Genomic DNA, 12,267 nt, shown 5'->3' with positions numbered 1-12,267 from the left:
GGAGCCAGCTCATTAGAGCTCTGGAGACTCAGTAATTAAATTTTTAGGAATTTTTTTGAGCTAGTTGTTAAACACAAGCCATGAGCTAGAGTCAATGAAGATGACAAGGGCCTCGGGCACCTGCCCAAAACAAAACAAAAACACAAGCCATATTACAAATTAAATTATATAAACTTCTAAATGAATGAGTCATACTAAAACAAAGGAAATACTTAGTAAAATTAAAAACAAAACAAAAAACTATTTACTTACAACTGCCAAATTTCTCTCTTCAGCCCGGTCTTTCTCTGAACTTTAGATTTGTATATCAATGTGTATTCAACATCCACTTGGTTGTACAAAACAACCTCCCCAAACACCTCCCTGCCAAAACAAATACAAAAGCTCCGCTCCTTCTTCATGTCTTTTAGTAGATGAGGCCTAGAGCCCTCTCTTTCCATATCCATCAGTGCAACCTGCTGGCTTTATAGCTTCTACTCAAGCCATCATAATTTTTCCCTTTTCTGGTAATTACAACCGTCCCAACAGCTCTCTGTCCCCCCTCTATAGTCTGTTGTCAACACAACAGTCAATGCAATCTGTTTAAAACCTAAGTCAAGGCTGGGCGCGGTGGCTCACGTCTGTAATCCCAGCACTTTGGGAGGCTGAGGTGGGTGGATCATGAGGTCAGGAGTTCGAGACCAGCCTGGCCAATATGGTGAAACCCCGTCTCTACTAAAAATACAAAAGAACTAGCTGGGAGTGGTGGCATGCACCTGTAGTCCCAGCTACTCGGGAGGCTGAGGCAGGAGAATCGCTTGAACCCAGGAGGTGGAGGTGGAGGTGGCAGTGAGCCGAGATTGCATCACTGCACTCCAGCCTGGGCATAGAGGGAGACTCCGTCTCAAACAAAACAAAATAAAAAAACCTAAGTCAAATTATGTCAGTCCTCTGCTCACAACCCTGCAGTGGCTTCCCATCTTATGGAGAGCGAAAACCAGAGGCTATACATGGTGAGCAAAGCCCTGTAAGATTTGCTCACAACACCCTCCCTCCTTCCTCTGTAGCCCCAGATCATTCTGCTGCAGCCACACTGGCCTAACAGTGCCTAGCACACAGTAGGTGCTAAAGGGATATATTTTGAATCAGTATATTTCATCACTGCCCCTCCAATGCTGTGGAGGCAGCATGGCATGGTGGCTAGCAGTGTGTTGTCAGAGAGCACAGTGTCTAAAAGTGTGGTGGCCTTCTTGGATTTAAATCTGAGCTCTACTTAGTAGCAACATGACCCTGGACAAGCTACTTAACCTCCGTATCCTCAACTGGCAAATAAGGACAGAAAGTGTACCTATCTGATGGGCAGGTAGGATGTGAGGATGAAATAATAAGTATAAAACACTGATCACATCTGGAACTACATAAATGGTAGACAGTAATTACTTCCATTAGAATGTACACTCCCACGTCCACGGGGATTTTTGTCTGCTTTTTTATTTTTATTTTTTTGAGACACGGTCTCTTTTGTCATCCAGGCTGGAGTGCAGTGGCGCCGTCTTGGCTCACTGCAACCTCTACCTCCGGGTTCAAGTAATTCTTGTGCCTCAGCTCCCAAGTAGTTGTTATTGTAGGTGTACCACCACACCCGGCTAATTTTTTTTGCATCTTTAGTAGAGCTGGGGTTTTGTCATGTTGGTCTTAAACTCCTGGCCTCAAGTGATCCACCTGCCTTGGCCTCCCAAAGTGCTGAGATTACAGGCAGGAGCCACCAGGATGGGCCATATTTTTTGTCTACTTTGCTCACTACTGTATCTTTAGTGTCTAGAACAGTGTCTGATACACAGTAGATGGTCAGTGAATGAATACATTTGCTGAATGAATTAAGCTTCACCATCACATTTCCAGCAGTATTGCAGCAGCTTCCTACCTGAATTCCTGTCCCAGATTTCCTGAGTGTTGTGTTTTTTTTGTTTTGTTTTGTTTTGTTTTTGAGATGGAGTTTTGCTCTTGTTCCCTAGGCTGGAGTGCAATAGTGCAATCTCAGCTCACTGCAATTTCCGTGTCCTGGGTACAAGTGATTCTCCTGCCTCAGCCTCCTGAGTAGCTGGGATTACAGGCCCCTGCCACCATGCCTGGCTATTTTTTTTTTATTTTTAGTAGAGAAGGGGTTTCCCCATGTTGGTCAGGCTGGTCTCGAACTCCTGACCTCGGGTGATCCACCTGCGTCGGCCTCCCAGAGTGTTGGGATTATAGGCATGAGCCACCACACTGGCCCTGAATGTTCTTTAGACTCGAATCCAGTGGTTCTCAAACTTTAAGATCCATCAGAATCACCTAGAAGGTGTGTTAAGCTGCAAACTGCCAGGCCCCACTCTCCCAGAGTTTCTGATTCGCTAGGTTTGGTCTGGGCTATGCTTACCTATCTTGCCTATTTTCTATCCCGTCTTTCTCTTTGTCCTGACTCTATTTCCCTTTGTTTGTACTGTATCCATTGTGGAAAGAGGAGGCGATAAATAAGTGAGAAAATAAATAAGATCACGAGCATTATCTTGACCTGCCTTTCCGGGAACTCCACCATGAGATTCTTCGGACAGTAGACTCACAGCAGAATTTGTTGTTAGGTCTCCATAACCCTGCCAGGGCAGTTGTTCCCATGTGTTGTAAGACAAACCATCAAAGCTGTTGCCAGTAGTATACTAGCAGGATATTTTACCTCAATTAGTGATTATGTTGTGTATACCTTTCCAGGTCACCCTTCCTCCCCGTCCTCAAGATGTCCTGGAAATCTGTATTTGAATAGAACTCTGAGTATCATGACTACAGGAACAAGCTGACATTCACTAGGGATGTCATTCTGTTTTGTTTTGTTTTTTTGAGACAGAGTCTCTCTCTGTTGCCCAGGCTGGAGTGAACTGCGTGATCTAGGCTCACTGCAACCTCCGCCTCCCAGGTTCAAGTGATTCTCCTGCCTCAGCCTCCCGAGTAGCTGGAATTACAATGTGCCACCATGCCCGACCGATTTTTGTATTTTTAGTAGAGATGGGGTTTCACCATGTTGTCCAGGCTGGTCTTGAACTCCTGACCTCAGGTGATCACCTGCCTCAGCCCTCCAAAGTGCTGGGATTACAGGCATGAGCCACTGCGCTGGGCTGGGATGGCATTCTGATTCCTGATTTCCTTGGTCAGAAATCTTTGTTCCTGGATTTATTCTCATGTTACCTTGCGTCTCTGTGGAAGCATTTATTTGCCATATTCTGCAAACATGTTGTCCCCAGATAGATTGAATGCTACCCGAAGGTTCGTCACCGTGCTGTGCACAAAGCAGGACTTCAAGTGTTATGGAGGCCTGGAAAGCCGGGTACAATGGCTCACCCAGCACTTTGGGAGGCCGAGGTGAGCAGATCGCATGAGGCCAGGAGCTCGAGACCAGCCTAGTCAACGTGGTGAAACCCCGTCTCTGCTAAAAATACAAAAATGAGCCAGGCGTGGTGGCGCGTGCCTGTAGTCCCACCTACTCTGGAGGCTGAGGCTGGAGAATCGCCTGAACGTGGGAGGCGGAGGTTGCAGTGAGCCGAAATCACGCCACTGCACTCCAGCCTGGGCGATAGAACTAGACTCAAACTCAATAAATAAATAAAATAAAGCAAAAGTGTTCTGGGTTGTTTGTGTTTAATTATACTAAGGAGATTTGATAGGAAGGAGCACAATAAATGTCATGGTGATTATTTGGTTTATTGTAATACAATAAATGAAATACAATAAAAGGTTTAACAAACTTTTTCATAAAGTTGCTTTGGTTGTTAAAAAATTTTAGACCTTTCCTCCCATCTTTTTTTTTTTTTTTAATACATCATTCTAACTTCCTAAAAGTATAGCTCAAAAAGGTGGGGGCCCAGGGGAGAGGCCAGCAGCGAAGACATTATTGGGATCTTATTTGCCCCAAGATCACGCAGAGATGACTTATTCAGTTTGTAGATTATATAAACGGAAGAGGGAATTAATAGTTACTGAATCTACCATGAGTCAGATACAAACTTTCTCATACAATCTTCACGGTTATCCCACAAGGTTAGATATTGGGAACAGAAGAGAGAGGGCGAGGAACTGAGCTCGGGTTTCAGGCTAGCAGCAGACAAGCAGGAAGCGGAACGAAGAATGATTTCTAAGCGCAGCTCCGCAGCCCAGTCACCTCGTCGGCTGGGGACCTGCTCTGGGAGTTTCGATTTCCATTCCCGCGACTGCACCTGCACAGACATGGGCAACGCCTTACCAGAGCAACACCTGTGTTTGTTTGGCGGGAATGAGCCTTGCACTGGGCAGAGCTCAGGGCCCACCGCGTGCAGCGCAGCGCGGGTGATTTAAACCCACGCAGCGGGCGCCCGGAACCCGACCGGATGCTCCTTGACTTTGGCCCCCGGTCTCCGGACTCCTCTGATTGGACGTGGCTGCGTTCGGCCGCCCAATGGCGAGGCGGCGCGCGGCTTCCCGGAAGTGGCGGCGCGGTCAGGGCTGGCCTTGGCTTCAGCTGCGGTTTTGGGGTCCAGGACGCTGGGATCGGCGGCGCTATGAGTTCCTTCGAGGGGCAGATGGCCGAGTATCCAACTATCTCCATAGACCGCTTCGACAGGGAGAACCTGAGGGCCCGCGCCTACTTCCTGTCCCACTGCCACAAAGGTGAGTGAAGGCTGCGCGTCGCCCGCTCCCGGGGCGCTGGGGGCTGGAGAGAGGACAGGAGGGGGCTGGCCCTGGAGCAAAGAGCTGCAGCCTGTGGGAGGCCAGCGAGGGGGCGGCCAGCACACACCTTGTCCCAGTCGGGCTCTTCAGCCTCTCAAAGTCTTCATCTATTTTCGGATCTGGTCAACGCGGGGTAACGGCGCCTGCCAGTTGCGCCCGGGGCCGGCTTGGTCAAGCACTGCTAGTAGGTTCTCTTGGTAGCTTTGCTGGTGGCCGATGATCAGAGATTGGCGAGGGTTAGTACTTCCCTCAAAGCCTCGCTACCATGTATGAAGAAAACAAGTTTCAGATCTATTTGACCACACCCTCAAACATTGGTCAGCAAGCAGGAGACTCAGACATACACACAACTGTGAAACAACCCGCCTAAGAGCTCCACCAAGTGCAAGCTCCCTGGCCTTTGGATGTTCTGTCTGTATCCAATATGAAAGCTTCGTTCTAGTTTAGGATGGAGGGATGTTTCCCTTCTAGATGGTATCAGGCAACCAGAAAAGCTACTGTGATTTCACAGCTGGATTCCTTTCACAGCTGGGCCGATTTAGGGATTAAGGTTAGAGTGTCGCTGATGCTCCAAGCAGAGATTGGAGCTAATTTCCAGAGTTTACCGCTAACTTGACAACCATTATTCATTTTCACTTCTATTGTGCTAACAAGTCACTAACTTTTACCAGCGAAAACAGTTTTAGTGCTCATTGTGCTAATTCGCCCAGCCATTAGTGTTAATTGGAGAAAATGATAAACGGAATCACTGGCGTTGCTGCCTCCTGCTGTGTGGCCTTGCAGCGTGCTGGAGCAGGAAGCTCCCACCACCCTGTGGAGTCAATCGATGTAACAAACCTATCTGTACATGCGCAGTGGGAAAGTGTTTTAAAGTAAATTACAGGTATCCAAACACAGCCTTTCCTCACAGGGTTGGTGTGAAGGCCAGTTATGTTGTTTTGTGTGTGGAATCAATCACTTGGAATATAAATTGTTGAAGTTACTGCTTCTGGGAAATTCTGCTTTTTTTCCACAAAGCCGCCAGTGATTTCTCTTTAATGAGGAAAATCTGGACCTCTTCTTGTGCGTTGCCATATTAGCATCGTGCACCTCTTTGAGCGTCTCTTCTTTTTCTTTTTCTTTTTTTTTTGGAGACAGGGTCTCCCTTTGTCGCCCAGGCTGGAGTACAGTGTGGCACATGCTCTCTGCTCAAGTAGTTGGGACTACAGGAGTGAGCCACCATGCCCGGCTAATTTTTGTATTTTTATTATTATTTTGAGATGGAGTCTCCGTCACCAGGCTGGAGTGCAGTGGCATGATCTCCACTCACTGCAACCTCCGCCTCCTGGATTCAAGCGATTCTCGTGCCTCAGCCTCCCAGGTAGCTGGAGTTACAGGCATGCATCACCACACCCAGCTAATTTTTTAGTAGAGATGGTGTTTCACCATGTTGGCCAGGCTGGTCTCAAACTCCTGGCCTCAGGTAGATCCACCCACCTCAGCCTCCCAAAGTGTTAGGATTACAGGTGTGAGCCGCTGCGCCTGACACATTTCTGGGTTTGTTTTTCATTGAGAATCCACTGCTGGACAAGGATATGCCCATTTTTACTTTTTGTGTAGAGTCGCACTGGAGTCTCTGAACTCAAAATGGGCTAGCCAGGATTAAAGTATACTTCCGAAATTTGCACTTCGTGTTTAGGACGACTGAGTTTGGAGAAACAATTCATCTAAAGGAATTTGAAATCACCCTAAGTTTGTGCATTAAGCCAGAAATGGACTCTTCCCTACTGTTGAACAGTCTATAACAACTTTTTCTGTTCTCTGACCACATGTGGATCTGCTTAGTCAACCAGGACATAAACTCATCAAGGGTGAAAACTCAACTTCTGCTTTTGGAGGTTTCTCAGGTTGCCTTCTGTTGGCTTTTAACTTTTTGGGACACAGGCTTCTTTGATTATGATGTGGACTATCTCCACAAAATTCATATGTTGAAGCCCTAACCTCCAAAGTGACTGTATTTGGGGCTGGGGTTTTTAGGAGGAAAATAAGTTTAAGTGGGGTCATACCGTGGTGTCCTACTGATAGGATTAGTGCCCTTACAAGAGAAGGAAGAGAGAGGGCGCTCTGCCGTCATGCGGGGCCTAGGAAAGCCATGTGAGTGCATAGTGAGAAGGTGGCTGTCTGTAAGTTAGGAAAAGTGCCCTCCCCAGAAACCAAATCGCCCCACATCTTCCTGTTCCCACACTGACTAAGCAGGCATCACCCTGCATGGTGCGTCATGGTCCCCCATCCACCTTCCTGAACTGGATCTTCCCAGCTTCCTGAACTGTGAGAAATACCTTTTTGGTGTTGAAGGCAACCAAAACACTACCTTTCCTTACAGGGTTGGTGTGAAGGCCAACTATGGTATCTATGGTATCTTGTGATAGCAGCTCAAACATGAGAAACTGTATGGACTCTTTTGCTAGGAAAAATGCATGGAAACCCATCCACATCCCTTTCTTTTTTTTTTTTTTTTTTTTTTTTTTTTTTTTTTTTTGAGACAGGGTTTCTCTCTGTTGCCCAGGCTGGAGTGCAGTGGTGCGATCTTGGCTCACTGCAGCCTTCACCTCCTGGACTCAACCAATCCTCCCACCTCAGCAAGTACTCCCACCTGAGTAGCTGGGATTACAGGCATGCACCATCATGCCTGGCTAATTTTTCTATTTTTTATAGAGAGACAGGATTTCCCCATGTTGCCCAGGCTGGTATCAAACTCCTGGGTACAGGTGATCCACTCACCTCAGCCTCCCAAAGTGCTGGGATGACAGGTGTGAGCTACCACACCCAGTCCCACATCACATTTTGATATAATTCGGAGTAGGCTATGGACCCACCTGATGCTTATTTGTGGGCCATCTGGAAGCCAGTGCTGTGTGCAGGGTGGGCTTTACTAAGCATCATTAGTAAGTTCTGGAAGATGAGAGGACCCCTGACCCCCGAGACCTGAGATAGTGGCCCAGGGTTGGGGAAATCCCCTTGAGGGGGCAATTTATGATGATTGCCAAGGAAAAGGAAAACCTCCCTGGAAAAGCAGACCTGGGTGCAGTTCCAGCAGCACAAAGCAAACCCATTCAGTTCTTGTGACTACCAGTTGGAAGGGCCTCAGGGTGGTGAGGATGGGGGACCATGATGCACCATGCAGGGTACTGCCTGCTTAGTCAGTGTGGGAGCAGGATGCAGAGTCTGGATTCAGCCTCCTCTTTGCCATGGCACAAACTCTTTGGAAACTACAACTATGGAGAGTCCTGCCCAGGGATATACCCATAGGCCCTAAAAGGCTGGACCAGGTATCCCTTGAGGGAATATACCCACTGGGAGACAGGTGGACTCTCCTGGAGGCATGTATACAATCAAGGGCTGCCAAGTGACATGTGGTGACTGCTCTGCTTTCATTGGGTCTAATGATGGCCACACCACATATAAATTGAGGGTGTGCTTGTGTGTGTGTGTGTGGTGGTGCTCGTGGTAATTCGAATTGGTTTGGTTTAGCTAAACAGTTTCTTGTTCTTGTTTTTTTTTGGTTACTTATTTATTTTTGAGATGGAGTTTCACTCTCATTGCCCAGGCTGGAGTGCAATGGTGCAATCTTGGCTCACCACAACCTCTGCCTTCCGGGTTCAAGCGATTTTCCTATCTCAGCCTCCCAAGTAGCTGGGATTACAGTCATGCGCCACCAGCCCCAGCTAGTTTTGTATTTTTAGTGGAGACAGGGTATCTCCATATTGGTCAGCCTGGTCTCGAACTCCTGACCTCAGGTGATCCACCTGCCTCGGCCTCCCAAAGTGCTGGGGTTACAGGCATGAGCCACCGCGCCCAGCCGTTTGCCGTTTGTTTGTTTTTGAGATGAAGTCTCACTCTGTCGCCCAGGCTGAAGTGCAGTGTTATGGTCTTGGCTCACTGCAACCTCTACCTCCCATGTTCAAGTGATTGTCCTGCCTCAGCCACCCAAGTAGCTGGGATTATAGGTGTGTGCTACTATGCATGGCTAAGTTTTGTATTTTTAGTAGAGATGGGGTTTTACCATGTTGGCGAGGTTGGTCTTGAACTTCTGACCTCAGGTGATCCGCCTGCCTCGGCCTCCCAAAGTCTTGGGATTACAGGCATGAGCCACCGTGTCCAACTGGTTTAGCTAAACAATTTAGAGCTGTTTGATCATTGTTGTCTAGGCCTTTACTTGCTAAAGATTCAGAATATATTGGAATGCATGATATACTTAATGTAATAGTTGGTTTAATTGCTACCTTTCTGTTGTCTGTGTCTGTTAATGTGGAGGGCTGTGGAGCAAGTCTTTGTGGATAGTAATATTCCCCTTTCAATCCATCACAGTAGGCTGAGAAAATTATGAAACACTTACTCTGAACCTGAGTGATTTCCCAGCAGACTCCATGGACACGAACTTGAATTTCTAGATAGACTGATTTAAGTGGCAGGAAGTGAATGGGTCACATACAATGTGGCTCGAAGGATGGCTGGATTGAAATGAAGTAAGAGCAGAGGGCTAGAAGCAGTTCTCATTCTTCTGTGGCTGCCCAGAGTGATTTAAACTCTGGCCTATGATGCACGGAATCGCTCTCCTTTTAAATTGACTTGGCTGGCTCAGAAATGGGCAGGCTGTCCTGTTCTGAGAAGGATTCTTCACTTGCAGAAGAAAGAGCTCATAGCCCACGTGAATCAATTCTTATAAAAGCAAACCTCATGGGTTTTCTCTTGAAGCTGAAAAAGAAGACGACTGTTTCCCTTGGGCTAAGGAATCGTCTGGAAAAAACATATTTATGAGTTTTTGTTCTTTTGTTTTTAGATCACATGAAAGGATTAAGAGCCCCTACCTTGAAAAGAAGGTTGGAGTGCAGGTAATTTATTTTGCTACTTGTGTGTGTGTGTTTTTAAGCAAACATTTTAATTGAGAGATAACAACTGTACAGAAAAGTACATACATCCAAGCATATAGTCATTTACAAAATGAACACTCACTCAGATTAAGAAATAGGACAGTACCAATATCCCAGGCCCCTCCTACCTCCCAGCTCATTCCCTTCTCCCAAAGGTAACCTCTGTTCTGACTTTTGTCATCATGGGTTAGCTTTGGCTGTTTGTGAACTTTATATATATATATATATATATATATATATATATATATATATATATATAATCCTACCAAATACACTCTTAAAAAAAAAAAACAACAACAGCAACAAAAAAAACAGATGGAGTTTTGCTATGTCGCCAGGCTGATCTCGAACTCCTGGCCTCAGGTGATCCTCCTGCCTCAGTCTTCTGAAGGGCTGGCATTATAGATGCGAGCCACTGGCACCTGGCCCCAAATAGACCCTTTTATATTTGTTTTACTTTACTTAACTTTGTATTTGTGTGATTTATCTATGCTGCTAGGTACAGCAATAACTCACTCCATGTTATTTCTATAAGAGTATATGAGAGAGAATGGCTGTTCCATTGTAAAGGATCATATAATACTGGATTTTTTCTTAAAACTGAACTATTAGATGCTTTTTTTGCAGCCATTGCCTACATCTAAATTCCCACTTCGCAAGATACATATTTGAAAAGGGCCATTGGATGTCAGGCTTCTCTGCTAATTGATAGCAATAGTCTGTCTTCTTGATAATGATAGCTAATGTTTATTGAATACTTACTGTATCTGGGCACTGTGTATTTCTTAGTTCAACAATTTTTTTTTTTTGTAGAGACGGGGTCTTACCATGTTGCCCAGGCTGGTTGTAACCTCCTGGCTTCAAGTGATCTCCCATCTTGGCCTCCCAAAGCCCTGGGCTTATAGGCATGAGCCTTTGCACCTGGCCAATAATTTTTTATTATTTTATTTGTATTTACTTATTGACTTTTGTGACAGGGTCTTGCTCTGTCGCCCAGGCTGGAGTGCAGTGACACGATCTCAGCTCACTGCAACTTCTGCCTCCCGGGTTCGAGTGATTCTTTTGCCTCAGCCACCCAAGTAGCTGGGATTACAGGCGCCTGCCACCACACCCAGCTACTTTTTGTATTTTTGGTAGAGAGGGGTTTTACCGTGTTGGCCAGGCTGGTCTTGAACTCCTGACCTCAAGTGATCTGCCTGCCTCAGCCTCCCAAAGTGTTGGGATTACAGGCATGAGCCACCACTCCTGGCCTCAATAATCTTTTTGGTCACCTGTGACGTGTCGGGCATTGTACTGGAGGTGGAGAATGCGTTAGTGAGCCACACAGATGCGAGGCTCTGCCCTCTTGTACCTGACATTTTCATTAGAGCTTCTTGATAACCTTTTGAATAGATACTACTATTATTTCTATTTTACAGACGAGGAAACTGAGGAACCAGAGAGGTTAAATTAGTTGCCCAGTGTCACACAGCCAGTAAGTGGCAGGACCAGGATTCCAGCCAGGTCTGTCTGATTGTAGAGCCTATGTATCAGTCATCTGCTGCTGCATAACAAATTACTTCAAAATGGAGTGACTTAACACTGATCATGTCTTATTGCTCAGTTTCTGTGGGTCAGGGATTGACAGGGTAGAGTGGGAATGGTTTCCCAGCCCAGGTATCAAACATCAGTGAGCAGAGTGTTCAGATAACGTCAGCCCCATAAGATCTGAAGACTCCCTCATCCATGTCTGATACCTGGGCTGGGAAAACTCACACAGCTAGGGGCTAGAACCATTTGGCGTGTCTTTTTTTTTTTTTTTTGAAATACAGTCTAACTCTGCCGCCCAGGCGGGAGTGCAGTAGTGTGATGTTGGCTCACTGCGATCTCTGCCTTCCAGGTTCAAGCAATTCTCCCGGCTCAGCCTCCCAAGCAGCTAGGATTACAGGCATGTGCCACTAAGCCCAACTAATTTTTGTATTTTTTAGTAGAGATGGGGTTTGACCATATTGGTCAGGCTGGTCTCAAACTCGTGACTTCAAGTGATCTGCCCGCCTTGGCCTCCCAAAGTGCTGGGATTACAGGCGTGAGGCATCTCTATCTCTAAAAGTCTCTTTAGGCCGAGCATGATGGCTTAGGCTTATAATCCCAGCACTTTGGGAAGCTGAGGTGGGAGGATGACCTGAGCCTAGGAGTTTGAAACCAACCTGGGCAACATAGGGAGACCTCGTCTCTACAGAAAATATGAAAAATTAGCCAGGTATGGAGGCATGTGCTATAGTCCCAGGTGCTCAGGCTGCTGAGGTGGGAGGATAGCTTGCATTCCAGCCTGGATGACAGTGAGCTCCCCTCCCCCTAAAAAAAAAAATCTCCTTAGGGTGAGTCCATCAGGATAGCCAGAACTGTTAAATGGAGACTCAGGGTTAAAAAGTGTATGTCCTAAGAGAGAGCTAGGAGGAAGTTACACTGCCTGGAGATCTAACCTCAAAAGCCATGCAATTACTTCCACCATATTCTATAGTGAAGGTAATTACAGAAAACTGCCCAGGTTCAAGGGGAGGGAACATAGACCCCGCCAGTTAGTGGCGGAATTTTAGTATCTATTTTGTAGGGAGAGCATGTATGGATGGTGTATATCATTGTGTGGCCATCTTTGGAAAATACAATC

General features: G+C 46.5%; 1 protein-coding gene across 2 annotated transcripts in view; it reads left to right on the top strand.

Moving 5' to 3' along the window:
• Positions 1 to 4,520: 4,520 nt before the first annotated feature.
• Positions 4,521 to 12,267, top strand: part of DCLRE1C (DNA cross-link repair 1C) — a 50,504-nt gene continuing 42,757 nt past the window's right edge. Inside the window, 2 exon segments of one of the 2 annotated variants that reach the window (NM_001132979.1) lie at positions 4,521 to 4,650; positions 9,530 to 9,581. In NM_001132979.1, coding sequence (NP_001126451.1) covers positions 4,542 to 4,650; positions 9,530 to 9,581 — 161 coding nt within the window. In that variant the 5' untranslated portion in view covers positions 4,521 to 4,541. 2 annotated transcript variants of the gene reach the window in all.

This window comes from Pongo abelii, chromosome 8, assembly GCF_028885655.2.
Source record: "Pongo abelii isolate AG06213 chromosome 8, NHGRI_mPonAbe1-v2.0_pri, whole genome shotgun sequence".
In the NCBI taxonomy this organism is placed as follows: Eukaryota; Metazoa; Chordata; class Mammalia; order Primates; family Hominidae; genus Pongo; species Pongo abelii.
Note: the sequence above shows the minus strand (reverse complement) of the source record. Positions and strands in the feature narration are given on the sequence as shown.